Here is a 27,496-nt window from a genome sequence, read left to right on the forward strand (position 1 = left end):
AAATATATCAGGAGTTGACCTCACCCAAAATGTGCTGGAGAAGCTCATTAACTATGGGCTGTGATGAAGCTGCATTAACTATGGTGTGGGTGGAATACATGCAATATCACACCTCCCTAAATGGTGGTGGCTGAGTCCCCAGACATGGAATCAGTTCAGGTGACATGCCTTTTCTCCAATCCTAACTCTAATCACCTAGCTACTCTCCATGTTACAAATGGAACCAAGGCGCACAGAAGGAAACAACTTAGCCAAGATGCTTCCACTTCTGAATTGGTCACAGTTGAACATGTGTGCATGGAAAGTATAGGAGTAGCTGTATGTTTATTTGCTCATTCACTGTCTCTGGAGAGGGGTTTACTTTTTCAGCAGTGAAGGGTCATGGTTAAGGCCTGCCTGGTAATGGAAGCCTGCTTATGTTCAAATCTTGATTCTTTCCTAAGTGAAATGTTCATTCTTTCGGTTACTAGCTGTGATCAATGGCTAATAATCTGAAGTTTATTTCCTCATCTGTAAAATGAGAATAATATTAGGACGGTAGGACCTAGGACACTAGGTTTTTGTGACGGATAAATGTGTTAAGGTCGGGCATGGTGGCTCACGCCTGTAATCCCAGTACTTTGGGAGGCCAAGGCAGATGGATCACCTGAGGTCAGGAGTTCGAGACCAGCCTGACCAACATGATGAAACCCCATCTCTACAAAAATACAAAAATTAGCCAGGCATGATGGCAGGTGCCTGTAATCCCAGCCACTCGGGAGGCTGAGGCAGAAGAATCACTTGAACCCAGGAGGCGGAGGTTGCAGTGAGCTGAGATTGCACCGCTGAGATTGCACCATTGCACTCCAGCCTGGGACACAGAGTGAGACTCTGTCTCAAAAAATAAAAAATAAATAAATAAATAAAAAGGGTTAAGGTATATAAAATGCTGAGTGCAGCATAAGTGTTCAATAGCTAGTGTCTCTTGGAAACATCTTACTGGGGGAAAGTGAGGCCCTTTGGCCAAAAAACCTAAGGGTTTTTATCCTAAACCTGATAAAAACGTTTGCGTCTCTAGGCCTGCTCGTTAATGAGGAACATAGTGGTGGTATTGGAGAGGCATCACAGTATTCAGGTGGCAGAAAGATTCAGGAGCTGGGAAGTGCCTTAAATTAGACCTGCTCTGGTGCAGTATGAGTGGGGAATTCTCAGCCTTTCATGTATCAGAATCGCCTGGAGCAGTGCTGTCCATTAGAAATACAGAGTGAGCCACATATGTAATTTTAAAGTTTCTCGCCTGTAATCCCAGCACTTTGGGAGGCCGAGGTGGGCAGATCACCTGAGGTCAGGAGTTCAAGGCCAGCCTGGCCAATGTGGTGAAACCCCGTCTCTACCAAAAATACAAAAATTAGCCAGGCATGGTGGCGGGCACCTGTAACCCCAGCTACTCGGGAAGCTGAGGCAGGAGAATCGCTTGAACCTGGGAGGCGGAGGTTGCAGTGAGCCGAGATTGTGCCATTGCACTCTGGCCTGGGTGACAGAGTGAGACTCCATCTCCAAAATAAAATAAGATAAAATAAAATAAAGTTTCTAGTAGCCACATTTTAAAAATATTAAAAGACACAGGTGAAATTAGTTCCAATAATGTATTTGACTCAATATATCCAAAATATTATCATTTCAATATTAATCAGTATTAAAAATTGTTAGGTATTTTGCATTCTTTTTTCTTGTAGTATGTCTTCGAAATCCAGCCTGTATTTTATACTCACAGCACATCTAATTCAGACTAGCTGCACTGTAGGGGCTCAATGGCCACATGTGGCCAGTGGATGCTGCTTTGGACAGTGCTGACCTGAAGGATTTGTTAAAATGCAGATTGCAGGGCCCATCTGCAGAATTTGATTATGTGGGTTGGGTGGGGCCTGAAAACGTGCATTCTAGCTAGTTCCTAGCTGACGCTGATGCAGCAGATCTGGGTGCCACACTCGCCTAACAGGGTCTCCAGTCCAGGCAATGCAACATCTCCCCACCCATCGCCCTGAAGGAAGTGTGAAAAAGCAAGTAGGGTCCTGAGAAGCTCTGTTCTAGAGGTAGCATCCAAATAGTAAAATTCTCACACACAAACTCCAGGGGAATTTGGAGAAGGGAAGAAAGCAAGAGAAAAGACTTCTTTTTTTTTTTCTTTTTTTTAAATTAAGATGGAGTCTCACACTGTCACCCAGGCTGTAGTGCAATGGCGCTATCTTGGCTCACTGCAACCTCCACCTCCTGGGTTCGAGCGATCCTCTGGCCTTAGCTTCCTGAGTAGCTGGGACTACAGGCATGTGCCACCATGCCTGGCTAGCTTTTGTATTTTTAGTAGAAACGGGGGTTTCACTATGTTGGCCAGGCTGGTCTTAAACTCCTGACCTCAAGTGGTCCACCTGCCTCGGCCCCCCAGAGTGCTGAAATTACAGGCATGAGCCACTGTGCCCAGGCGAGAAGAGACTTCTTATTGGACCAGGTTTCACACAATCTTAAAGCTCAGAGATGGTTGTTGCTTTGTTTGTTTAAAGAAGAGGAAACCGAGGCACAGAAAGGCTGAATGGTTTTGCCCCCAATCACTGAGAGCTGGGCTTGAAGCTCAGGTTCAAAGAACATTAAAAAAAAAAAAATCCCTTTGAAATAAAATCCATGACTCAATTTTCTAGTCACAACCCATCAGCAGCTCTGCAGCTAAAAACAGAAGCTTCACCAATACGAGTTGGTAGCTGCGGGTAATTAAATAGCCTTAAGCCACCCTACGCCACAAGGAAAAAAAAACAAACAGCCCGATATGGAGCCAATCAGATCACTGTGGGAACTTACAGATCCTTTGACCAAAACCTTATCTGAAGGAGAGGATAAGCCCTTACTTTTCAACGAATTTGCCGAATCCAAATTCGAGCATATTTGAGAGGCAGGTCGTTTCGGTGGGCTTTATCTCATAGCCGACAATCTCACTGATCTGCAAAGAAAAGAGGAAAGCAAATGTTTGTTGTCCGAGGCAGTGCTGTCCAGTAGAACCTTCTGTGATGATGGAGATATTCTTTTTATCTGCACTGCTCAGCATAACAGCCACGAGTGACAGGTGGCTGTTGAGCACCAGAGATGTGGCTAGTGTGACTGAGGAATTTATTTTTAAATTAAATTAAAAAAAATTTTTGAGACAGTCTCACTTTGTCTCCCAGGCAACACAGTGCCATCATAGCTCACTGCTGCTTTGACCTCCCAGGCCCAAGCAATCCTCCCACATCAGCCTCCCCAGTAGCTGGGGCCACAGGCACACACCACCTTGCCTGGCTAATTTTTAAATTTACTGTAGAGATAGGGTCTTGCTGTGTTGCTCAAAGTGGTCTCAAACTCCTGGCCTCAAGCGATCCTCCCACCATAGCCTCCCAAAGTAGTCATATTACAGGAGTGAGCCGCCACACCCAGCTAATTTTAATTAGACAGGGTCCTGCTTTGTTGCCCAGGCTGAAGTGCAGTGGTGTGATCATGACTCACTGCAGCCTTGACCTCCCAGGCTCAAGTGGTCCTCCTCCCTCGACCTCCTGAGCAGCTGGGACCACTGGCATACAACACCATGCCTGGCTAACCTTTTTCTTTTTAAAAATTTTTTTGTAGAGATGGGGTCTCGCTATGTTTTCCACGCTGGTCTTGAACTCCTATACTCAAGCAATCCTCGCACCTTGATCTCCCAAAAATGCTGGGATTACAGGTGTGAGCCATCATGCCCAGTCCCTTTTACTTTGTAAAATGTGGCTACTAGAAACTTTAAAATTATTGGCTGGGTGCAGTGGCTCACTCCTGTAATCCCAGCACTTTGGGAGGCTGAGGCGGGCGGATCACTTGAGGTCAGGTGTTCAAGACCAGCCTGTCAAACAGGTGAAACCCTGTCTCTACTAAAAATACAAAAATTAGCTGGGCATGGTGGCAGGTGCCTGCAATCCCAGCTACTTGGGAGGCTGAGGCAAAAGAACAGCTTGAACCGGGAGGTGGAGGCAGGAATCAGCCGAGATCGCACCACTGCACTCCAGCCTGGGCAACAGAGTGAGACTCCAACTCAAAAAAAAAAAAAATTACACAAATGGCTCACATTATATTTCTACTAGTCACAGAGGGCCAGTTTTGGCATCTATCAGTGCAGTTTCTCCCTAAGATCAAATGCTACCTTGTTCCCTCTTGCTTTTTTTTTTTAACAGTTAAATTTTTATTATTTTTAAAATTTTTTTTTCCATACTTTTTTTTTTTTGAGAGAGAGTCTCGCTCTGTCACCCAGGCTGGAGTGCCATGGCGCAATCTCGGCTCACTGCAACCTCTGTCTCCTGGGTCCAATGATTTTCCTGCCTCAGCCTCCCAAGTAGTTGGGATTACAGGCGCATGGCACCATGCCCGGCTAATTTTTGTATTTTTAGTAGAAATGGGGTTTCGCCATGTTGGCCAGACTGCTCTCGAACTCCTGACCTCAGGTGATTTGTCTGCCTCGGCCTCCCAAAGTGTTGGGATTACAGGCATGAGCCACTGCACCTGGCCAGACCAGGAGATTTTTTACAATGACTCAGAAAGCACAAAAGCAAGGAACCCAGAAGTAGTTACCGTTGAAATAACGGTCTTGGAAGACCAAGAGTGTTATAGGCACATGATGAAAAAATAACCAAAATAACACTAATTGCAAATAGGACATCAGAAATGCACCTTAGTGTAGTGATCCAAAAAGCCTTTTAGATTTGTGGCTTCCATTTTGCTTTAAAACACAGTAGCAACCCCTTTGCTGTTATCTATAAAGTCTGTGCCCCAAACATAAGGCTCTAACTTTTTCTACCTACATTCTGTAAATGACCAGAACCCCCAGCACAGCCATGGCCTTGCTTCAGAAGATCCAGCTTCTAGACTTGAGTGCTACAGATGGCTCATCCTTCAGATCCCCCTGCCAGAGCTAGCATCCGTGGCAGTGGATCTCCTAAGTTAGGCATCAGGGCAGAGAATGACATCCCCAGGCCTGGGGCTGTCCCCAGGGCGGCCTGTGGTGTGACCTACATACACTGCAGGGAGGAATGGGCTCTGCCTAGGGGCAGTCCGGAGAGTATCTAGGGGCCTTTGTCCTTTCTGAACTTGCCTCTTAACTGCTCAGCCCACTGGGCTTCCATTTAGGGGCTCACTCCTTGGGAGCCACTGTCCTAGGGTTGTGCTCCCTGGCCCTCTCTCACTGTGGTTTACTGCCCCCTACTGCCCGCTCCCTTCCTCTGACCGGACCTTTTTTGCCTGCTTGACTTTTCCAGGCTGAGTCAAACAGTGTAGAAAAATTCCAATTCCCTTTCCCACCACCAACTAGCCATCTGACAATTCATCTCTCCAAGTCTCAGTTTTCCAATCCGTGAAATGCAGATAATAATCTCCACTTCAAAGGCCTGTTTTAAGGATGAAATGTGAGAATCCAAATAAAGTATACAACACAGTACCCAGCACCATAGCTGGTACTCAGTACATTTTCAATATCATCATTATTATTATGGTTAGAATTTTTTTACTTTATTTATTTATTTATTTATTTATTTATTTATTGAGACAGGGTCTTTCTCTGTTGCCCAGGCTAGACTGCAGTGGCGCAATCACAGCTCACTGTAGCCTCAACCTCCCAGGCTCAAGTGATGCTCCCACCTTAGCTTCCCTAGCAGCTGGGACTACAGGCATGTGCCACCATGCCCGGCTAATTTTTTTGTATTTCTTGATGGGGTTTTGCAGTGTTGGCCCGGGCTGGTTCTCAGACTCCTGGGCTCAAGCGATCCACTTGCCTCAGCCTCTCAAAGTCCTGGGATTATAGGCGTGAGCCACGGCACCTGACTGGGATTTTTTAAATTTAAATTAATTTTTTAAATAGATGGGTCACACTATGTTGCCCAGGTTGGCCTCAAGCTCCTGGCCTCAAGTGATCCTCCTGTCTCGGCCTCCTAAAGTGCTGAGATTAGTGGTGTGAGCTACCTCGCTTGGCCTGGTTGGGATTTTCTGAGTGCCCATGTACAAGAATAGCATCATAGAGGAAGCACCAGGTGGAGCAGATGGCTTTCCCGGCCCCGCGGCATGTTCTCCAAATGCCATCGACAAGGACACTCTTGATAGTGCCATCTCATAGAGAAACCTGGCACTACCAGAGGCCACCTGTCCCACCTAAGCTCCCTAACCTCCCCATCCCCCCGATGCAGGTCAAAGTCCTAGTTAGGCTGGGTCCGTAGAGAGAGGCATCCCGTGAGCACCAGCTGACAGCAACTCCTCCTCTGCGGATCCCTCTGCTGGGGCGTTTCAAAACCAGAAGTCATGGCCAGGCACTGTGGCTCACGCCTGTAATCCCAGCACTTTAGGAGGCCAAGGCAGGAGGATCACTTGAGGCCAGGAATTCGAGACCAGCCTGGGCAACATAGTAAGACCCCCCCCATCTCTATTTTAAAAATTAATTAATTAAAATTACAATTAAAAAATATCCCAGCCAGGCACGGTGGCTCATGCCTATAATCCCAGAACTTTGGGAGGTTGAGGCGGGTGGATCACTTGAGGTCAGGAGTTCAAGACCAGCCTGGCCAACATGGTGAAACCCCATCTCTACTAAAAATACAAAAATTAGCAGGGCATGGTGGCACGTGCCTGCAATCCCAGCTACTCAGGAGACTGAGGCAGGAGAACTGCTTGAATGCAGTGAGCCGAGATCATGTCACTGCACTCCAGCCTGGGTGACACAGTGAGATTCCACCTCAAAAAAAAAAAAAAAAGAAAAGAAAAACAGAGGTCTACTCAGACAGCCTATCTCTTGTCTATACATCACCCCATCCTTTGGTTAGGTCTCCAGTTCAAGACTTTTTGGGAAACTGAAAGTAGCTTCTCCCTACAAAAAGACCCTGACTCTCTCATGTATTAAGAGAGTCTTCCTCTCTCTTCCTAGGGAGAACAAAGTGCTCCTTGTCACTGTGTTCTCATTGGGTCCTTTCAGAGAGAATTTCCTCAGTCTTATACGTGGCTTTTTTTTTGCCCCCCGTTACCCAGGCTGGAGTGCAGTGACACGATCATGGCTCAATGCAGCCTTGACATCCTTGGCCCAAGCAATCCTCCCACCTCAGCCTCCCAAGTTGCTGGACCACAAATGTGCACCACTACACCTAGCTAATTAATTAATTAATTAGGGAGAGATGGGGGTCTCACTATGTTGCCCAGGCTGGGCTCAAACTATCCTCCTGCCTCAGCTTCTCAAAGTGTTAGGATTATGGTCTTGAGCCACCGTGCCTGGTCTTGAATGTGGTTCTGAGAGGGGGAATTACAGGCCAAGTCAGAGAAGAATCTGCCCAAAGAAAGCCATGTTCACTTCTAATTCCATACAGAGCGACTCCTGGTAAAGGATGTTTCAAGGCCATTGCTAGCCCTTGGAAGTGACAATTATTTTAGAAACACAGTGAGTTTTCATTTTTCTGCTTAGTGTTCACACCACACTTATCACCCTCACACTTGGTTCCTTATAAAAATCCCAGCTATTTTTAAGGAGAATATTTATTTTTCTAATTTGTAGGCCCAAAGGGCTGAAAGAGGAGTGCAAAGTTATTTCTGAACCTGTTTGACAATAAAATGCCACACCAAAGTCATCCTAAGTGGGAATCATCTGGTATTATTAGCAACCCCCAGGGAGGGATGTGACTTTCTTTTTTGTGTATCCTAGGTCAAGGAGCAAATCAAGGTCCTCTCACTGTATTGAACATCCCTGTTGCACCTTGGAGGCTCTTGGCCTCCAAAAGCCCATCTGCTTAGGAAGCAGGAAGGAGACCCTTTGTGGTCATTGGCTCGAACAACACTCAACGAACCACGAGCAATGGGGGTTCCAAGGAAAGGGCCAACCTGTCCAGGGGGCAGGGAGTTCATTCTCTTCCTTCAGAAGTCTTGCCACTCTCATTTGCTATCCCTTTGCCCTTAAATAGAGTCTCCTTTCGGAAAGGAGAAGCTTGACCTAGTAATGTTTCCTGCCTTCCCAAGGACAGTCAGGGCCAGGCCTGGGCTGCGCTGCTTGGGGGCGGGCAGTGATTGATAGAAACCTGCTGCCAGTGTCGGTCTTTCATTCCTGGGTTGCAGGCAATACTGAGGATGGGAATGTACTGCTTGAACTTATCGATCTTGATCTTCACATTCTCTGCTAAGCGCCTGGGTGCAGGCACATCAGACAAGGTCTTGATCAGTTTATACGTTGTCCTCCACATATTCCCTATCTCCTCCGCAATTTGCTCAGCATTCAGTAAGAAGAGGGGTCCTGAAATAGAAGAGTGAGGGAAGGGTCAGACCATCATGTGGATGTTAGTCATGCGTACCTTTAATTCCCTGAACTTAGAGCTGTGCCTCCTGTCGTTTGGAGATTGGAACACATACAGGCTTTGAGGATCTGAAACCTGCACTTAGCCAGTGGAATCTTAGATATGATACAGGACTTTTCTAAGCCTCAACAGTAACTCCTGTGACACAGGGGTAATAATGGATACCCTGGAGGGTGATTGTGGAAATTCAGTGAGATAATATACAGTGGCTAACATAATGCCTGGCATATAATGGATGTACAATTAGCATATCAATAGCTTTTTGTTTTGTTTTGTTTTTGACCAGTTGCAATGGCTTACACTTGTAATCCCAGCATTTGGGGAGGCCAAGGTGGGAGGACTGCTTGAGCCTAGCAGTTTGAGACCAGCCTGGGCAACATAGTGAGACCCCATCTCTACAAAAAATGAGAAGAAAAAGAAAAAAGAAAAAAATTGTTATTATTGGTTTTAGAATCTGCTATAGTAGTAATTAAAAGTGCTTCACAAAAGCCATGAAATATTAACCATCGGGGAAAGGTGAATGGAGATATGAGAGGGAGGCTGAGGCAGGCAGATTGTTTGAGGTCAGGAATTCAAGACCAGCCTGTGCAACATGGTTAAACCTCATTTCCACTGAAAATGCAAAAAATTAGCCAGGCGTGGTGGCATGCTCTGTAGTCCCAGCTATTTGGGAGGCTGGGGTGGGAGGATCACTTGAGCCTAGGAGGTGGAGGTTGCAGTGAGCCAGGATAGTGCCACTGCCCTCCAGCCTGGACAACAGAGTGAGACTCTGTCAAAAAATATATGTATTTTAAAAGCAAAAAGTAACACCTCATTGTTTAAACTTGCTCCAAAACACTAATTTCCTTCCCCTTCCTTTATTTTGCTAAGAACCTTTAGCATTTGGGTTTCACATCCAGCCAAGACCTTTCCATGCTGCTGCCCCTGCTTGGATATTTCAAATTGGTATTAACTCTTGCGACGTGATGTTGCTAACTTACTCAAAAACACTTCTTCAGGAGTGCTGAAACTAAATCTAACTTCATTAATTTCACATGCTTCATCAACCCAACATTTTTGTTGCGTGATCAAAAATTTAAATTAAAAAAAAGTATCCTTCATGCACCAGGAAATATTGTAGGTGCTGGGCTAGAATAGAAAGGCACCTACGCAACAAGTGAGTAGCCTGTACTTGGGAGGGTTTGGCTGAATTATCACAGTGACTTTCCCAGTAGGATGAATAAAGTAGGTAAGGCTAACACTTCATTGTTCCCACTCTATAGTTGTAAGAGTGAAGCACAAACAGAGTGACTTGCCTGGGTTATTTGCAATCACTCAGGCAAAGAGGAGTAGTAGTAGCATTTCTATTAGAAGCAATTTCCCTCTGGTTATGATTATCTAGAAACAGCCTGAACTGACAAATTTATATCTACAACAAGAGAGAAGAACATAAAATAATCCAGGGATTTTAGACACTGCTATTTGAAGAGCAGTTATGGATCCCTTTATCCACATGACGTGGTAGCTTCTCACCTCATAGCTTATGGAAAGGCTATATTCTGAAATTCTAACTCTGATCTTAAAGGATGAGACAGCAGGTGGAAATTTTTGTAGCCCTGTGGATACAGTCAACTCAGTCAAGATTCAAATATGGAGGTTGCAGGAAATATTAATAAATTCTAGGGTCCTGTCCAGTCCAGAAATTCCAGAGTTCTAAGAAACATTGCTGAAGTCATTCTTCAAGGTTAATGATCTTCAGCCCCATGAATGTAAACAAATAACTTTTAGGCAAAGAAGCAATGTGAGGCCATGCAATTAACCACATCTGCCTATTCTAACTCCCCACTAAATGATCAAAGGCAGATAATAAAGGGAAAAACATGTGTCTCTACTGGAAATTAAAGAAGGTGCCATCCAAATGTGAGCTATAGGGAGAAATTTCTGTAGGATATTCACAGTAGTTTTCCAAGTTTAGCAGGCATCAGAACTGCCAGGAGGGCTTGTTAAAACACAGATTTCTGGGCCCCATTCCCAGAGTTTCTGAGTCAGGTCTGGAGCGAGGGCTCAAGATTTTGCATTTTTAACACATTCTCAGTTAATGAGAATGCTACTTTGTCCTGGAACCATACTTTGAAAGCCACTGCAGGGGAAAAGTGGAAGCGACACTCACTAGGAATCCCATTGCAGAACTTGCTGCTTATCCATGGAGAGGGATATGTCTAGCACAGTAACAGCCCTGCCAAAGCTGACTTTTAACAAAGGCAGCTTGATCCCTTGATAAAATATTCCACTCAATAACAGCAGAGTACAAATTCTTTTTTATTGCAAATAGAACACTTACCAAGGTGAATCTTATTCTGAGTCATAAAACAAACCTCAATAAATTGAAAAGAAGTAAAATCATGCAAAGTGTCTTTTATGGCCATAATGGAATTAAATTAGAAATAACAATAAAAACATAACAAGAAAATCTCCAGTGACTAGAAAATTAAACAACACACTTATAAATAATCCATAGGTCCTAGAGGAGTCTCAAAGGAAATTAGAAAGCACTTTAAATTGAACAAAATTTGTGAGGTACAACTATAAAGGATAAATTTGTAGCATTAAAAAAGGAGAAATTTCTAAAATAAATCATCCAAGTTTCTACCTTAAGTAACTAGAAAAAGAAGAGCAAGATAAATCAAAGCTAGCAGAAGGAAGGAAATGATAAAAATAAGAACAGAAATCCATTGAAAACAAAAATAATAAGAAAGATTATTGAAACAAAAAGCTGTTTCCTTGGAAAACTAAAATTGATAGGCCTAAAAAAAAGATAAACTTCTAGCAAGACAGGCAAAGAAAAAAGAAAGAAGATGCAAATTACCAATATCAAAAATAAAAGATGGGATATCACTACCGACCTCTCAGACATTAACAGGGTAATAAGGGAATGCTATAAACAACTCAATGTACATAAATTAGACCTTTTTTTAAAAAAAATGAAGCCATTCTTCAAAAACTACAAACTTCCAAAAACTTATTCAAGATAAACTAGAAAACCTGAATAGTTTTATAACTATTGAAGAAATTGAATTTATAGATTAAAAATTTCCAAAATATAAAAACTTCAGAATCAGATGGTTTCACTGGAAAATTCTGCCAAACATTAGAAGAAGAAAAAAATAACAGCAAAACCTGTATAATCTCATCTAAAAAATAGAAGAAAACATTTCCTAACTTATTTTAACAGGTCAGCGATACCCTGATACAAAAACCACACAGATACATTACAAAAAAAAAAAAAAAAACCCTACAGACCAGTATCTCTCATAGACACTAAAATTCTCAACAAAATATTAGGCATGGAAACTGAATCCAGCAACACATGAAAATAATAATACACCATGTCCAAGTAGGGTTTATCACTGGAGTGCAAGGCTGGTTTAATATTTGAAAATCAAACAATATAATATACAGTATTAACAGCCTCAAATTTTTCTGTAATTTGCAACAACATGGATGGAACTGGAGGACATTATGCTAAGTGAAATAAGCCAGGCACAGAAAGACAAATACTGTATGATCTCACTATTTGCGGAATCTAAAAATGTCAATTTCATAGAAACAGAGAGTAGAAAGGCAGTTACCAGAGGCTTGGATGAGGCAAAGGGATGGGGAAGGAAAGGAAAGATGTTGATGAAGGGTACAAAGTTTCAGTTATACTGGAGAAATAAATTTTAGTAATCTATTGTAGTGCATGGTGACTGCAGTTAATAATTATTGTATATTTCAGCTGGGTGAGGTGGCTCATGCCTGTAATCCTAGCACTTTGGGAATCAGAGGCGGGTGGATTGCTTGAGCTCAGGAGTTCAAGACCGGCCTGGGCAACATGGCAAAATCCTGTCTCTACCAAAAATACAAAAAATTAGCTGGGTGTGGTGGTGTGCATCTGTAGTCCCAGCTACTCAGGAGGTTGAGGTGGGAGGATCACTTGAACCTAGGAGGCAGAGATTGCAGTGAGCCGAGGTTATGTCACTGTGGTCCAACCTAGGTGGCAGAGCGAGACCCCATCTCAAATAATAATAATAATAATGTCTTGTATATTTAAAAGTTCTTAAAGAATAGATTATAAATGTTATCATCAGAAAAAAATGATAAATTGTTGAGGGTGTGGATATGTTAATTAGCTTGATTTAATCTATGATGTATACATAGATCAGAATATCACATTGAACCCCATAAATATACATAACTACTTGTCAACTAAAAATAAATAAGTAAAAATTGGAAAAAAAAAGAAAGAGAAAGAAAATCCACCAGAATCAACAAAACAAACTCCTGGAACTAATAAGTGATTGCAGCAGGATCACAGGACACAATATTAACATTAAAAAGTCAATCACTTTCCAAGATAGCATCAATGAACAGTGGAATTTGAAATTAAAAGCATAGCCCAGGCACAGTGGCTCATGCCTGTAATCCCAGCACTTTGGGAGGCCAAGGCAGGTGGATCACGAGGTCAGGAGTTTGAGACCAGCCTGACCAACATGGTGAAACCCTGTCTCTACCAAAAATACAAAAATTAGCCGGGTGTGGTGGCATGCGCCTATAATCCCAACTACTCAGGAGGCTAAGGCAGGAGAATCACTTGAACCCAGGAGGTGGAGGTTGTAGTGAGCCAAGATCACACCATTACACTCCAGCCTGGGTGACAGAATAAGACTCTGTCTCAAAAAAGAAAAAAAAAAGAAATTAAAAGCATAATACTATTTACATTGGCACCCTAAAAATTAAATCTGTACTTGGGCAAAAATCTACCAAAATATTTGCAAGATCTGTATGAGGAAAACTACAAAAAACTCTGATGAAAGAAATCAAAGAAGATATAAATAATGGAGAGATATTCCATAATCATGGATAGGAAGACTCAATATTGTTAAGATGCCAGTTCTTCCCAACTTGATCTATAGATTCAACACAATCCCAGTAAAAATCCCAGCAAGTTATTTTGTGGATATTGACAAGCCGATTCTAAAATTTACACAGAGAAGTAAAAGATCCAGAATAGCCAACACAATATTGAAGGAGAAGAATAAAGTCAGAGGACTGATACTAGCCAGCTTCAAGAGTTACTATAAAACTATTGTAATCAAAAAAGTGTGGTATTGGCAAAAGAAAGTCACATAGATCAGTGGAACAGAATACATAACCCATCCAGAAATAGAACCACATAAATATAGTCAACTGGTCTTTGATAAAAGAGCAAAGGCAACATAATAGAGAAAAGATAGCCTTTTCAACAAATAAAGATGAAAAAATTGGACATCTATATACACACACACAAAAAGAATCTAGACACGGATCTTACACCCTTCACAAAAATTAACTCAAAATGGATCATAGACTTAAATCTAAAATGGAAAACTATAAAATTCCTAGAAGATAACATAGGAGAAAATATGGATGACCCTGGATTTGAGAATGGCTTTTTAGTTACAACACAGAAGGCACAACACATGGGAAAATAATGATAAACTAGGAATGAAAAGATTCTCCCCTGTAAAAGATGTTGTCAAGAGAATAAAAAAGGCACAGTCTGGAAGAAAATATTTGCAAAAAAAAAAAAAAATCTGATAAATGACTATTATCTAAATATACAAAGAATTTTTAAAAATTCAACAATAGGAAAACAAAAACCTGAAACTTAAAAATAGGCAAAAGCTCTGAACAAATACCTAATCTAAGAAGATATACAGGAGGCGAATAAGCATATGAAAAGATGTTCAATATCATTGCCATTAAGGAACTACAAATTAAAACACAATGAGTGGCTGGGTATGGTGGCTCATGCCTGTAATCCCAACACTTTGGGAGGCCAAGGTGGGAGGATTGCTTGAGCCCAGGAATTTGAGGCCAGCTGGGGCAAATTAGTGAGACCCACATCTCAATTTAAAAACAATAACAACAACAATAGCCAACAACAGATACCACTACACACCTATTAAAATGGTCAAAACTCAAAACACTGACAACACTAAATGCTGGCAAGGATGTGGAGCAACAGGAAATGTCATTTATATTGGTGGAAATACAAAACGGTACAGCAACTCTGAAAGACAGTTTGGCCGTTTCTTACAAAACTAAACATATTCTTATCATATAATCCAGCAATTGTGCTTCATAGTACTTACCTCAAAAAGTGAAATTCAAAAACATACATCATTTACAATAGCTCCAAAAAAGGAAATATTTATGTATAAATTTAACAAAACATGCATAGGAGCTGTATGCTGAAACCTGCAAAACACTGATAAAAAGAAGTAAAAGGAGAACTAAATAATTGAAGAGATGTAAAGTGTCCATTGATTGAAAGACTCAATGTAATAAAGATGTGAATTCTTTCCAAATTGATCTATAGATTTAAAACATTTCCAACAAAATCCCAGCAGAGTTTTTTGGTATGTATAGACAAACTGATTCTCAAATTTATGTGGAAAAATAAAGGGACTAAAATACTCAAAATAAAATTTTAAAAAGAAAAATGAAGTTAGAAGAATCACACTATGTGATTTTAAGACTTTCTATAAAAATACAGTTGTCAAGTTGATGTGGTATCAGTGAAAAGCTTGACATATAGATTGGCAGAACAGAATAGAGTCAAGACATCAACCCACGAAGATATGGACAACTGATTTTTGACAAAGATACAATTAAGTGGATAAAAAAATTTTTTTTCCAATTACTGGAACCATTGGACATTTATATGTAAGACAATGAACTTGAACTAAGCCTCATATTTTAAAAAAATTAACTCAAAATGGACCATAGGTCTAAATGTAAAACATAAAACCATAAAAAATCTAGAAGAAAATATAGGAGAATATCTTCATGACCAGGGTTAGGCTAAGAGTCCTTAGAGATGATACCAAGAGCACAATCCATAAAAGAAAAATTGATACGTTGGACGTCATCAAAATTAAAACCTTTTTCTCTGTGAAAGACACTATAAAGAGAATAAAAAAACAAGCTATGGACTTGGAGAAAATATTTGTAAATCACATAATCTCACAAAATTTATAAAGACCTCACAAAACTCAACAGTAAGAAATCAAACAACCAATTAAACAAATGGGTAAAAGACTTGAACAGACACTTCACCAAAGAGGATATACAAATGACAGGTATGCACATAAAGAAATGTTCAAGATCATTAGGCATTGGGGAAATGCAAATTAAAATCATAATGAGACATCACAACTACTTATGAGAATGGCTAAAATAAAAAAATACAGGCCAAGCACAGTGGCTCACACCTGTAATCCCAGCACTTTGGGAGGCCGAGGCAGGTGGATCACCTGAGGTCAGGAGTTTGAGATCAGCCTGGCCAACATGGTGAAACCCCGGCTCTACTAAAAATGCAAAAATTAGCCAGGTGTGGTGGCATGCTCCTGTAATCCCAGCTAAATGGGAGGCTGAGGTGGGAGAATTGCTTGAACCCAGGAGGCGGAGGCTGCAGTGAGCCGAGATCACACCACTGTACAAAGTATGACAAAGTGACACTCCATCTCAAATATATATATATATATGGACAATAATACCCAGTGGCTGGTTGATATGGTTTGGCTGTGTCCCCATTCAAATGTCATCTAGAATTATAGTTCCCATAATCCCCACATGTTGTGGGAGGGATCTGGTGGGAGGTAACTGAATCATGGGGTCGAGTTTTCCCATGCTGTTCTCATGATAGTGAATAAGTCTCATGAGAACTGATGGTTTTATAAAGCTCAGTTCCCCTGCACATGCTCTCTTGCCTGCCGCCATGTAAGAAGTGCCTTTGCTCCTCCTTCACCTTCCACCATGGTTGTGAGGCCTCCCCATCCAAGTGGAACTGTGAGTTCATTAAACTTCTTTTTCTTTACAAATTACCCAGTCTCAGGTATTTCTTCATAGCAGTATGAAAATGGACTAATACACTGATGAAGAGGTGGAACAACTGGAATTATCACACATTGGTGAGGGATGCACAACGGCACAGCCACTGTGGAAAACAAAAGTTTGGCATTTTCTTATAAACTTGCACATATACTTTAAATATAATTCAGCAATCCACTGCTGGGCATTTACCCTAGAGAAATAAAAACTTACATTGACACAAAAACGTTGACATAAATATTTACAGCATCTCTATTTATAATAGTCTGAGAGTGAAAACAGTGGGTAAATGGTTAAGCTGGTGTATCCATAGAATGGGATACTACTCGCAATAAAAGGAAATGACCTATTGCTACATCCAACAACTCGGATGAATCTTAAAGGCAGTGTGCTGAGTGAAGGAAGCAGTCTTGAAAGATTGCATACTGTATCATTCCATTTGTAGGAGGAGCCTCAAAAGGACAAAACTATAGGAACAATGAAGAGATCAATAGTTGCCAGGGGTTACAACTGGGGGGAGGATTTGACCACAAGGAGACAGTCCAAAGAAATTTATTGAGTTGATGAAATTGCTGTTTTCTGATTGTAGGGATGTTTATATGAAAGTCAACAACTGTTAAAATTCATAGAAATGTATGCCAAAAATGTCCATTTTAATGTATATAAATTTAAAAATAAAATGTAAAATGTTTTTAAAATACAATACCTATTTCTAATAAAAACACTTGGTAATTTATAAATACTGTTTTTTTTGAGACAGGGTCTCGCTCTGTCTCCCAGGTTGGAGTGCAGTAGTGCCATCACAGCTGATTGCAGCCTCAACCTCCCAGGTTCAAGCGATGCTCCTGCCTCAGTCTCCTGAGTAGCTGGGACTATAGGTGCACACCACCATGCCCAGCTAACTTTTTCATTTTGTTTTTAGTAGAAATAAGGTCTTGCTAAGTTGCTCAGGCTGGTCTTAAACTCCTGAGCTCAAGTAATCCTTCTACCTTGGCCTCCCAAAGTGCTGGGATTACAGGTATGAGCCACCATGACTGGCTTTCTTGTGTTTATAAATACTGAAGCACTAGAAACTTGCTAAAGGCTCAAACCTAAGGGTCTCTGATTTTTTTTTTTTTTTTTTTTTTGAGACAAGGTTTTGCTCTGATGCCCAAGCTGGGGTGTAGTAAGCAGATCATAGCTTACTGCAGCCTTGATCTCCTGGGCTCAAGCGTTCCTCCCATCTTAGCTTCTCGAGTAGCTGAGACTACACGTGCACCATCACACTTGGCTGATTTTTTATTTTTTGTAGAGACAGGGTTCTCACTATGTTACTGAGGCTGGTCTCGAACTCCTGGGCTCATGCAATCCCCCTGCATCAGCCTCTCAAAGTGCTGGGACTACAGGTGTGAGCCACTGCACCCAGACAAGGATCTCTGATTTTGTCCTCTGTTCTTCAACACCCTCCACAGGTGTTATCATTCATGGCTTTGATTGTAATCTACACATCAATTATTCCCCAACATAAATCCCACCTGCCAAATCTCTCTCCTAAAATCCACACTGATACACTCAATTGCTATTTAATATTCCCATTTGATTGTTTCCAGGTGCCTCAAACTCAATGTATTCAAGTTGATGGGTTTTTATTTGTTTGTTTTGTTTTGTTTTTTTCCCATCAAATCTGTCACTTCTCTTGTTCAGTGATGGTAATACCAACCAAATTGCCTGAGCCAGTCATCTGGAAGTTGGTTCTTTGCTGTTATTATCCTCACTCATCCCTGAAGTAAGAGAACTAAGTCTTGGAGAAGCTAAGTAACTTTTCCCAAAGGTCAGCTAGTAAGTTCTTTAAGCATTAAAATTCTTACCTCTGAGGCAATAAAATTCTTACCTTTGAGAGGATAGTAACCTCTTCCTCCCTGCCCCTTAACCCATATCGGATCAATCATTAAGTCCTGTTGATTCCAACTCCTCAATACCTTTCTGGACCCCAGATCCTAGAGTAAAAGGTAGTTTACGGATGTCTATGGCACCCTGGCACCCTGGTCTTTCCTGAAGCAGCACCATCGTGAAACTGCCATCTGTTCTCCTACCATCTGCAAATCTAAGTCGTGACTCTGGGTGGCTGCCTATTGTGTTTTACCCTGGAAATAGATCTGGCTCTTTCTCCACCTTCCATTTTTATTATCACATCAGATAATTTTGACTGTGGCTGCCTTAATCTGGAGTGTCAGAATCTGATTAAAAGTCCAGCCAGATTCTTAAGTGCAAACCATATTTCAGAAGTGACTGGGTGGATCCTCCACCCCATCCCCATCTGTCCCAGCAGAGTGAGATCACCACATACCATTCATCCATTCCTCCGACTTGATGCTGAACTCATAGGCTGTCGACCACAGCTGCTCATAAGGTACTTTGTTCGTCAGCATGGCCTGCAGAAGAGGGTAAGTACTCTTCTCCTTTTCCAATAGCTCTTCCTCCTTATTGATCAACTGCAGGGCAAAAGGAGATGCTGTTTATGGGATGGGTTGTTCTCCTAAGCCCTCGAAGACACCAGGGCAAATTCCTCAGTGCCTTGAAAACCAAGTGGAGGGAAATGCTTATTCATCTGGAGAGTAAGAGAGGAAACTAAAGCATGAACTCAAGCAAGAATGTCCCTCTGCCACCTCCAAGGACCTTGGCAGCTGAGGTCTGTCTGGTTGAAACTGTAGGATAATCAGCTACTTGCCCTATCATCTCTGTTTCCACTCTCTGACAGCCATATCTCCGTTTTCATAATTTTCATATGTACTTTAGCTACATATATGATGTTACCTCCTTGTACTGACTTGCCTCAGAGGTAAGAATTTTAATGGTTATTAAAGAACTTACTAGCTGATCTTTGGGGACAGTTACTTAGCTTCTCCAAGACTTAGTTCTCTTACTTCAGGGATAAGTGAGGATAATAACCGTACCTAACCCAAAGATGTGTTACAGGCATTAAGTGAAATATTGCATATGAAGCTCTTGACCATTGCTAAGCACATAATAAATGCTCAATATATGTGAACAATTACCTTACTATAATTTCTTCTTTGGGTGCTCAGTAACTAATAAAGGGAAAAGTCTGGTGTCATGAAGGGATATGGGAAAAGGTAGTTGAAAGTACCAGTGAGCCAGGTGTGGTGGCTCATGCCTGTAATCCCAGCACTTTGGGAGATGAGGCAGGTGGATCACTTGGGGTCAGGAGTTCAAGACCAGCCTGGCCAACATGGCAAAACTCTCTATTAAAAATACAAAAAATGAGCTGGGCATGGTGGCACACGCCTGTAATCCCAGCTACTTGGAAGGCTGAGGCAGGAAAATCACTTGAACCCAGGAGGTGGAGGTTGCAGTGAGATGAGGTCACATTACTGCACTCCAGCCTGCGCAACAGAGTGAGACCTTGTCTCAAAAAAAAAAAAAAAGAAAAGAAAAGAAAAGAAAAAAGAAAGTACCAATGAAAGAACTGGCCAATGAGTTAACCAATACTATCCACCTAGTAGATGCTATTAGGAAATAGGAAATTCACAACCAAGGATCAGAACCAATAGACCAGTACAGCGTCATAAGTCCCCATCTCAAGATCCCAAACCTCAAACTCTGCAAACGCCCGATTTAGGTTCTTTGAAAGCTCATTAAGCTTTTCAACATTGTGCTTCATTTCTTCTGTAGTCATCACTTCGCGCTTCCTAAAACTTTCCAGTTCTCTGTGGTAGCCCTCAAGTCTCAACTCAAATTCTGAGCATCTGAAAATAAAGACAGCCTGGTTACCTTTGGACTTTGCATTTTGTGCACTTTCAAAACATCAGCACTGCTTGCCCATATTTAAGCCTGCAGAGAATTTGATCAGTTACCTGCAGACTTCCTCCCCCAATACTCCCAACTCCATCTTTCTCTCTCTCTCTCAAGATAAATGAAGATGAAAAAATAAGTTAAACTACCTATAAGACCACCTCCCAGAAATCGAGCTGTTGTGAGCCTGTTGGTGGTTAAACATTTCCAGACATTTTCCTGTACAGGTAAATACGTATAAGATATATGTACACGTATACATACTGTTTATTCATTCAGCCATTAGACATTTATTATTGAGTGCCTAATATATTCTATAACTGCCCTAGGCATCAGGAATATATTTGCGAAGTATGCTATTAAGTTCTCTACCTTCATGGAGCTTCTATTTTAACTGAGGGAGACCTAGACAATAGACATGGATGGATGGATGGATGGATGGATGGATGGATGGATGGATGGATGGATAGATGGATGGATGGATGAATGGATGGATGGTTGGATGAATGGATGAATAAATCCATAGACAGGACAAACAATAAAATATTTCTGTTAGTAATAAAGGCTCTGAAGAAAATAAAATAGGGCAGAATGACTAGCAGACGGAAGTGGAGGGCTACTGTAGCTACAGTGACCAGGAGAGACCTTTCCAAAGATTTATCAACTTCATCCATATTATCAACAAAGCAGGTCTCAATGAGAACTGCACCCTTTTTCTAATGAGGTAGAATAATATAGTGTGAAGTGGACAGGGTCTTGAGACAGACAAGCTAGCTTCAAATTCCCACCTTGCCACTTAGTAGTTATGTAGTCTTGGGAAAGTCACTTAAACTCTCTGTGCCTCGGGTAGATAAAACAAGGATAGAGAAAAATGCCAGCTTAATAGTTAAAGTCAATGAGAACAACAATAACAAAAAAAAGCTCAGAATTGAGCCTGGTATACAATAGTCAATACGTAAGTGTTTGCTCACATTCACTAAAATGTAAACTCTATAAATACAGTTGATTTTTACTTATTTATTAATTTTTACCCAGCCCTGTTCAAGGAAATAAATATGTTTCTTGTCTCCTTAATTCCTTTTAGTGTCTTCAGCAGTTAGACCATCTGATACATGGCAAATAATCAATACTCTTCAAACAAATAAGGGAACTTGTCATTGAGATCAGCTATAGTGACATTTCATAAATTTGGTTATCCTAAGAATGCTTAATTCTGTTATGGCAGTTTTAAAGTTGCTTTTTTCTTAAACATGATTTAGAGAATTAATTTTCAAGTGGTTTGAGTCTCTCTCTCTATCTCTTTCTTTCTGGAGTGCAGTGGCACAATCTTGGCTCACTGTAACCTCTGCCTCCCAGTTTTAAGTGATTCTCCAGCCTCAGCCTCCCAAGTAGCTGAGATTATAGGTGCCCGCCACCATGCCCAGCTAATTTTTGTATTTTTCATAGAGATGCAGTTTCACCATGTTGGCCAGGCTAGTCTCGAACTCCTGACCTCAGGTGATTCGCCCACCTTGGCCTCCCAAAGTGCTGGGATTACAAGCATGAGCCACATATTCCGGCCTCCATTCCTTTTCTCAGCTTTTTATTTTTGTTTTGTAATAAGCTGTAATTTTAGACTCTGGTCAGTGTTCATTTTCAAGAATATCCTTAGTGTAAAAACATTTCATTCATTCACTCATTAAAATGGTGAACATCCACTATAAGCAAGGAACCGTGTTCTATCTGAATCCTTAGGCTTTGGTGAAACACAATGTCGGGTGCTCTCCCTAAGTAAGACGTCTTCCCTTCTTCCTCCAGGGTGCCAAAGTGTTTTCCTTTGCCCTTTTATGGCAGAGAGCAGCAGCTCACATCCCTGAGTCATCCATCGTGTAAATATCACATAACTTCCAGAACCACGGAACCTACCACTGAGTTGGATGAAATGATGGGGGAGAGAGGCAATGCTTATTATTCTTCTGTTGTACATGCAATTAGGTGCTGCTAAGTGCCTTTTCACATCATTAAATTCTTTTTGAAGCTCCAGATACTATACTCACATAGAAATCTCTGATGAAAGCAGTTTTGAATTCCTCCCAGAGGGCAACTGCATGTAAGCTCAGTGATTACCTTAAAATATTACTATTATTATTGTTTCTAATTTCTTATAATTGCTAAGTACATTATAGTTTCCAAAGTACTTTCATGTCCCCGCAACACACACACATACAAACAACTGCTCCTTGACTTACAATGGGGTTACATCCCTATAAACCTATTGCAATTTGAAAATACTGCAATTGTAAATGAAATTGAAAATTCATTTAATACACCTAACCTACTGAACATCAGAGCTTAGCCTAGCCTATCTTAAATGCACTCAGAACACTCACATTAGTCCACAGTTATCATCTAAGACAAAGTCTGTTTTATAATAAAGTGTTGACTACCCCATGTAACTTATTGTATACCGTACTGAAAGTGAAAAACAGAATGGTTGTATGGGTACTCAAAATATCACTTTCACACCATCAGAAAGTCAAAGAATCGTAAGTTGAACCATCGTAAGTCAGTGACTAGCTGTGTGTATGTGTGTGTGTATATATGTAAATTCCATACATATTTCATATAAATAAATTCCTATATATATATCCCAATATATTATATTCCATAGAATAATACAATCATTAGCAAATAGTAGGCACTCATGAAATTAGGTTGAATAAGAGTTGTATTTGTGGGACCATTTAGAGTGTAAGGGGAGGATTCTGGCAGGAAATAGAATTCACTCCCATGTTCAAAGAAAGATACTTTAAGGATTACTTGCAGGGGTGAGATATGGATAGGATTAAAGGAACAAATAGCAGACAGTGAGGCACCCAGAGACTAGCATCAGAGGGAAGCCATTAGGACCCCCAGGCTGGGGACAATGGAAACTGGAACCATGGAGGAGGAGGCATTGACATCAGAGGGATGCAGCTACTGCCTCTGAGCCCCAGGGCCAGGCAGGGAGGGAGAGGAGGAAAAGCTTGCTAGCTACTCTCCCACCTCCTGCAGGGCTCCGTGGACAGGGCCCAGCCCGGATCTAACAGACAAGAGAATCCAACACTGCAGATTGGGCATCACCTTCCAGGTGCAGAGCCGGAGGGTGGGGTAGGAACAGCAAATGGAGAATAATCGGCATGGAACCCCAAAACCATTAATGTGGACTGGGAAAATAAAGCCAGATTTCTTGCAGAGGAAGCAAGATTGTTTTCTCATGAGATGGATGGATGCATGAATATGGCTTAATCCATCTCACAGGCTGTTCTCAGGATTAATGCAACATGATGGACATAAGGATTTAAAGGTTCACCGAAGAGAGGGGTGAGCCCAGGGCTGCCCTGCTGAGCCTCTTCTAGAGCTGCCCTCTGCTGGCCCCTGCTGTTAAGAGCTGGGGAACCAGTGGATGAGATCAAGCTGAGAGTCACCCCTCAGAAGGAGACAAGGACACTCTACTCCTCTCGTCATAAATGACAATTGTTCCCATTCCTCACAGAGCCACCCCTCACTCCTCCTAACTTCAACAGCATTTACTGTCTCTAATTGGTCTTGGAGTAATATTCTAAAATCATGCATACAAAATTGATGCCTTGGAAGTTGAGAAGCGTTTTTCTCCCCGCAGAGGTCCCTGTTCAAAGGGAGAAGGAAGCTGATAGTTTTGGAATTCCTACCACGTGCTGTTTACCACCTAAGCACAATCTCAGATCATCTCATTTCATCCTTCAGCACCATGAGAGAGGGTCTGATTCTATCCCGTTCTCCAGATGAGGGGCACAGAGTCTCAAAAAGATGAGCCTTCTGTTTATTTATCTAACAAAAAAAGTGATTTTGCCACCCAAGTTGTAAGTTTACTTATATAACAAACCTGCACATGTACTCCTGAACCTAAAATAAAAGTTAAAATATATTAAAAAGCAAATAAAGAAATTGCTGGGGGAAAATGATTTTACTTTCTGGTTAGACATAAAAAAGTGGTAGATATATAGAGTGGATACTACTCAGCCATAAAAAGAATGAATTAATGGCATTTGCAGCATCCTGGATGGATTGAAGACTATTATTCTTTTTTTTTTTTTTTTTTGAGACAGAACCTCGCTCTGTCACCAGGCTGGTTTCAGCATGTTGGTCAGGATGGTCTCAATCTCTTGACCTCATGATCTGCCTGCCTCGGCCTCCCAAAGTGCTGAGATTACAGGCATGAGCCACTATGCCCGGCCAGGAGACTATTATTCTAAGTGAAGTAACTCAGGAATGGAAAATCAAACATCGTATGTTCTCACTCATAAGTGGGAGCTAAACTATGAGGATGAAAAGGCATAAGAATGATACAATGGACTTTGGGGACTCCAGGGAAAGGGTGGGAGGGGGGTAAGGGATACAAGACTACAAATTGGGTTCAGTGTATACTGCTCAGGTGATGGGTACACCAAAATCTCAGAAATCACCACTAAAGAACTTACTCATGTAACCAAATACCACCTGTTCCCCCAAAAACCTATGGAAAAAAAATCAGTTCCATAGAAAAGGGTGTAGAGGGTGTGTGTGGGGTGGGGGGTGTGGGGGGCAGGGTGGGGGAGTTGGGAGGTATATGGGAATTCTTCGTACTTTCTGCTCAGTTTTGCTGTGAATCTGAAACTGCTCTAAAACATAGTCTATTAATTTAAACAGAAATCAATTCCTTCCATCAGGCTAAGTTCTGGGCTCCAGGGCCAGTATCCATCCAGGTGGAGGCAGGAAAATACACACACACTCACAAACACACACACACAAATTTTTTGCACTCCCTGGGGAGCACACTTAGGCCACATTTTCCAGGTAGCAACTACATGGGTTGACCCTTCAGCCAAAACTCTCCCATTTGGTGTAGAAATCCCTGCTTTTATCTATTCTTGTCCTTTCTTGTAAGTATTTGCAGGAATTATGGCAGCTCAAGTTGGGAGTGGGAGTTTCTTATGTGAAGGGGACAGGGTAATTGATATGAATCTGCAGGTCATAATCAAAACGTGAACCTGGAGTGGGGGTGTGTGTGTGTGTAAAACCATGTCCATGGCACTGGCCCACTTCACTTGACATTACTGGATTTGTCAGTATGTCTATATTTTCTATGTCACTGGATTAAAATCTTTATTTAGCAGCCAAACACACATATATGTCTAGAATAGAGCATAGCATGTCATGAAAATCTGCAATAAATACCAACTGAATTGACAAATAATGAATGAATAAGTGATTACAGCCACATTAGCTCTGAATAAGACCAGCTGCAAAATAGGCAATTTCTCAGCCCCCCTGCCATGCCTTTATTATCTTGATATCTTGATATCTTACAGATCTGTGGTCTCCAATGTAAGGCTGACAATTTCACTATTATTATTGGGGAGGCCGTTATAACATGCCACTAGTTTTGCCTTTTTCTCTCTGCACCACCAAATTCCAATTATTCAAGGCAGGAAAGGAAGACATTAGCAGAGGTTATTACAGTGAAGCAGTCTTAAAGAAAACATCCCTCAGTGGGAAACCAAAGGAAATGCCTTCTCCACCAATTGTTTTCAGACTTCGCCCACACGTTGCCGTGGAGTGAGCTGGGGGATGGCTTAGACAGAACCAGGAACCTGCAGCATGGGTGAAGAAGTCAGGTCTCATTTCCAAGACAATCCCAGACTCTCCCGGTACCTTTTAATCAGATCCATTTCTGCCTGATCCCTCTTGTGAAGGAGCAAGTTCCGGCTGTTGTCAAAGATATCTTCAATCTGGTCTGGCCAGAGGAACAGAGTGCTGTTCAATTTGATGTCCTCATCTGCAAAACACATACTGCCTGCTCCAGGACACTGTTTAGCATAGGTCGGGTCAGCATGTGGCGAATTAATTAGACAGAACAAGAGGTCAACAGGAGTGGTGTGGGGGTGGCAATGAACACATGGATGAGTGACAGCGACATTTGTTGAGTACTTACTAAGGGCCAGGCTAGAAGGTAGATGATATTATCATCCTTGTTTGCACAGATGGCAAACACAGCCATTGAGCCTAGTGGTCAAGGTTACACTGCTAGAAGGCATCAGAGAGGAATTCAAATCCAGGTCTAATTCCAAAGCCTGTGTTCTAACCTCTCTGCTTGATTGCCTTCCTAGGCTAGGTCTGAGTCAAGTCAGAAACCCAGACTGATGCTCTCGTTCCACAGTTCAAACTATTTCACTTCATCTGCATGTCGGTTTCCCTTTAGGTTAAATGGCAGTCATGGTATCAAAGCCAAATGCCCTACCCATTTTATGACTCTGGTGAATTAAAATGTCCACCCTGGGTTTCCTTTGTGAATTTCGGGAGGCAGAGCCCACAGTGAGAGTCCACGGTGTATCCAGGGGTCGAGGGCACAGCTCGTGAACATGCAGGTGGATGGTTAAGGAACCACTTTTCACTCCCAGTCCCCATCTCTCCCTCCCATCAACCTCCCCCTGACATCCATACATTGTGAACACCAAGTAATTCACAGGTATTTTCAGATAGAAAATGGCTTGTTGAGAGGTTATTAACTTTTCCTTCAGAATCTGCTTCTCACTCTAAAACTCTAACTTGGCCCAACAAACTTTCAAGGAGCCCTGACTATTTTTTTCCTTTTACAATACGCAGGAGCATGAAGAAAAGTGTCTCGGCCTCTTCAAAAGTGGGACTGATGAAGATTACAGATGGGTGGCCGGGGGCTGTGGCTCACGCCTATAATCCCAGTACGTTGGGAGGTCGAGGCAGGCAGATCACTTGAGGCCAGGAGTTCAAGATTAGCCTGGCCAACATGGAGAAACTCTGTCTCTACTAAAAATACAAAAATTAGTTGGGCATGGTGGCACGTGCCTGTAATTCCAGCTACTCGGGAGGCTGAGGCATGAGAATTGATGGACCCTGAGAGGCAGAGGTTGCAGTGAGCTGAGGGTGGCACTGCACTACAGCCTGGATGACAGAGCAAGACTCTGTCTCGACAAAATAAATAAATAAATAAAAGATTACAGGTAAGTAAAATCTACTCATTTAAAAAAATGATTCTGCATTTGGAAGTGACTTTTCCAGGAACACCAGACACAGATGCCAAGACAGGGATCTAAGAACTGGAGGTCGGCCAGGCCCCATGGCTCACGCCTGTAATCCCAGCACTTGGGAGGCTGAGGCGGGCGGATCATGAGGTCAAGAGATAGAGACCATCCTGGCCAACATGGTAAAACCCCATCTCTACTAAAAATACAAAAATTAGCTGGGCATGGTGGCACGTGCCTGTAGTCCCAGCTACTTGGGAGGCTGAGGCAGGAGAATTGCTTGAACCCAGGAGGCGGAAGTTACAGTGAGCCTAGATTACACCACAGCACTCCAACCTGGTGACAGAGCGAGACTCCATCTAAAAAAAAAAAAAAAAAAAAGAACTGGAGGTCAAGTGTCTATCTATGTTTCCTTTGTGTCTAACAAGATTC

At 41.9% G+C, this 27,496-nt stretch overlaps 1 protein-coding gene across 3 annotated transcripts in view; it reads right to left on the reverse strand.

Moving 5' to 3' along the window:
- Positions 1–27,496, reverse strand: part of DNAH3 (dynein axonemal heavy chain 3) — a 219,907-nt gene that overhangs the window by 145,628 nt on the left and 46,783 nt on the right. For all 3 annotated transcript variants that reach the window (XM_016929616.4, XM_016929615.4, XM_016929617.4), the window contains exons 16-20: positions 25,719–25,842; positions 19,828–19,981; positions 18,562–18,706; positions 8,070–8,281; positions 2,877–2,968 (exon numbers count right to left, since the gene is read on the reverse strand). In XM_016929616.4, coding sequence (XP_016785105.2) covers positions 2,877–2,968; positions 8,070–8,281; positions 18,562–18,706; positions 19,828–19,981; positions 25,719–25,842 — 727 coding nt within the window. The remainder of the gene's footprint in view (positions 1–2,876; positions 2,969–8,069; positions 8,282–18,561; positions 18,707–19,827; positions 19,982–25,718; positions 25,843–27,496) is intronic.

Source organism: Pan troglodytes, chromosome 18 (assembly GCF_028858775.2).
Source record: "Pan troglodytes isolate AG18354 chromosome 18, NHGRI_mPanTro3-v2.0_pri, whole genome shotgun sequence".
NCBI lineage: Eukaryota > Metazoa > Chordata > Mammalia > Primates > Hominidae > Pan > Pan troglodytes.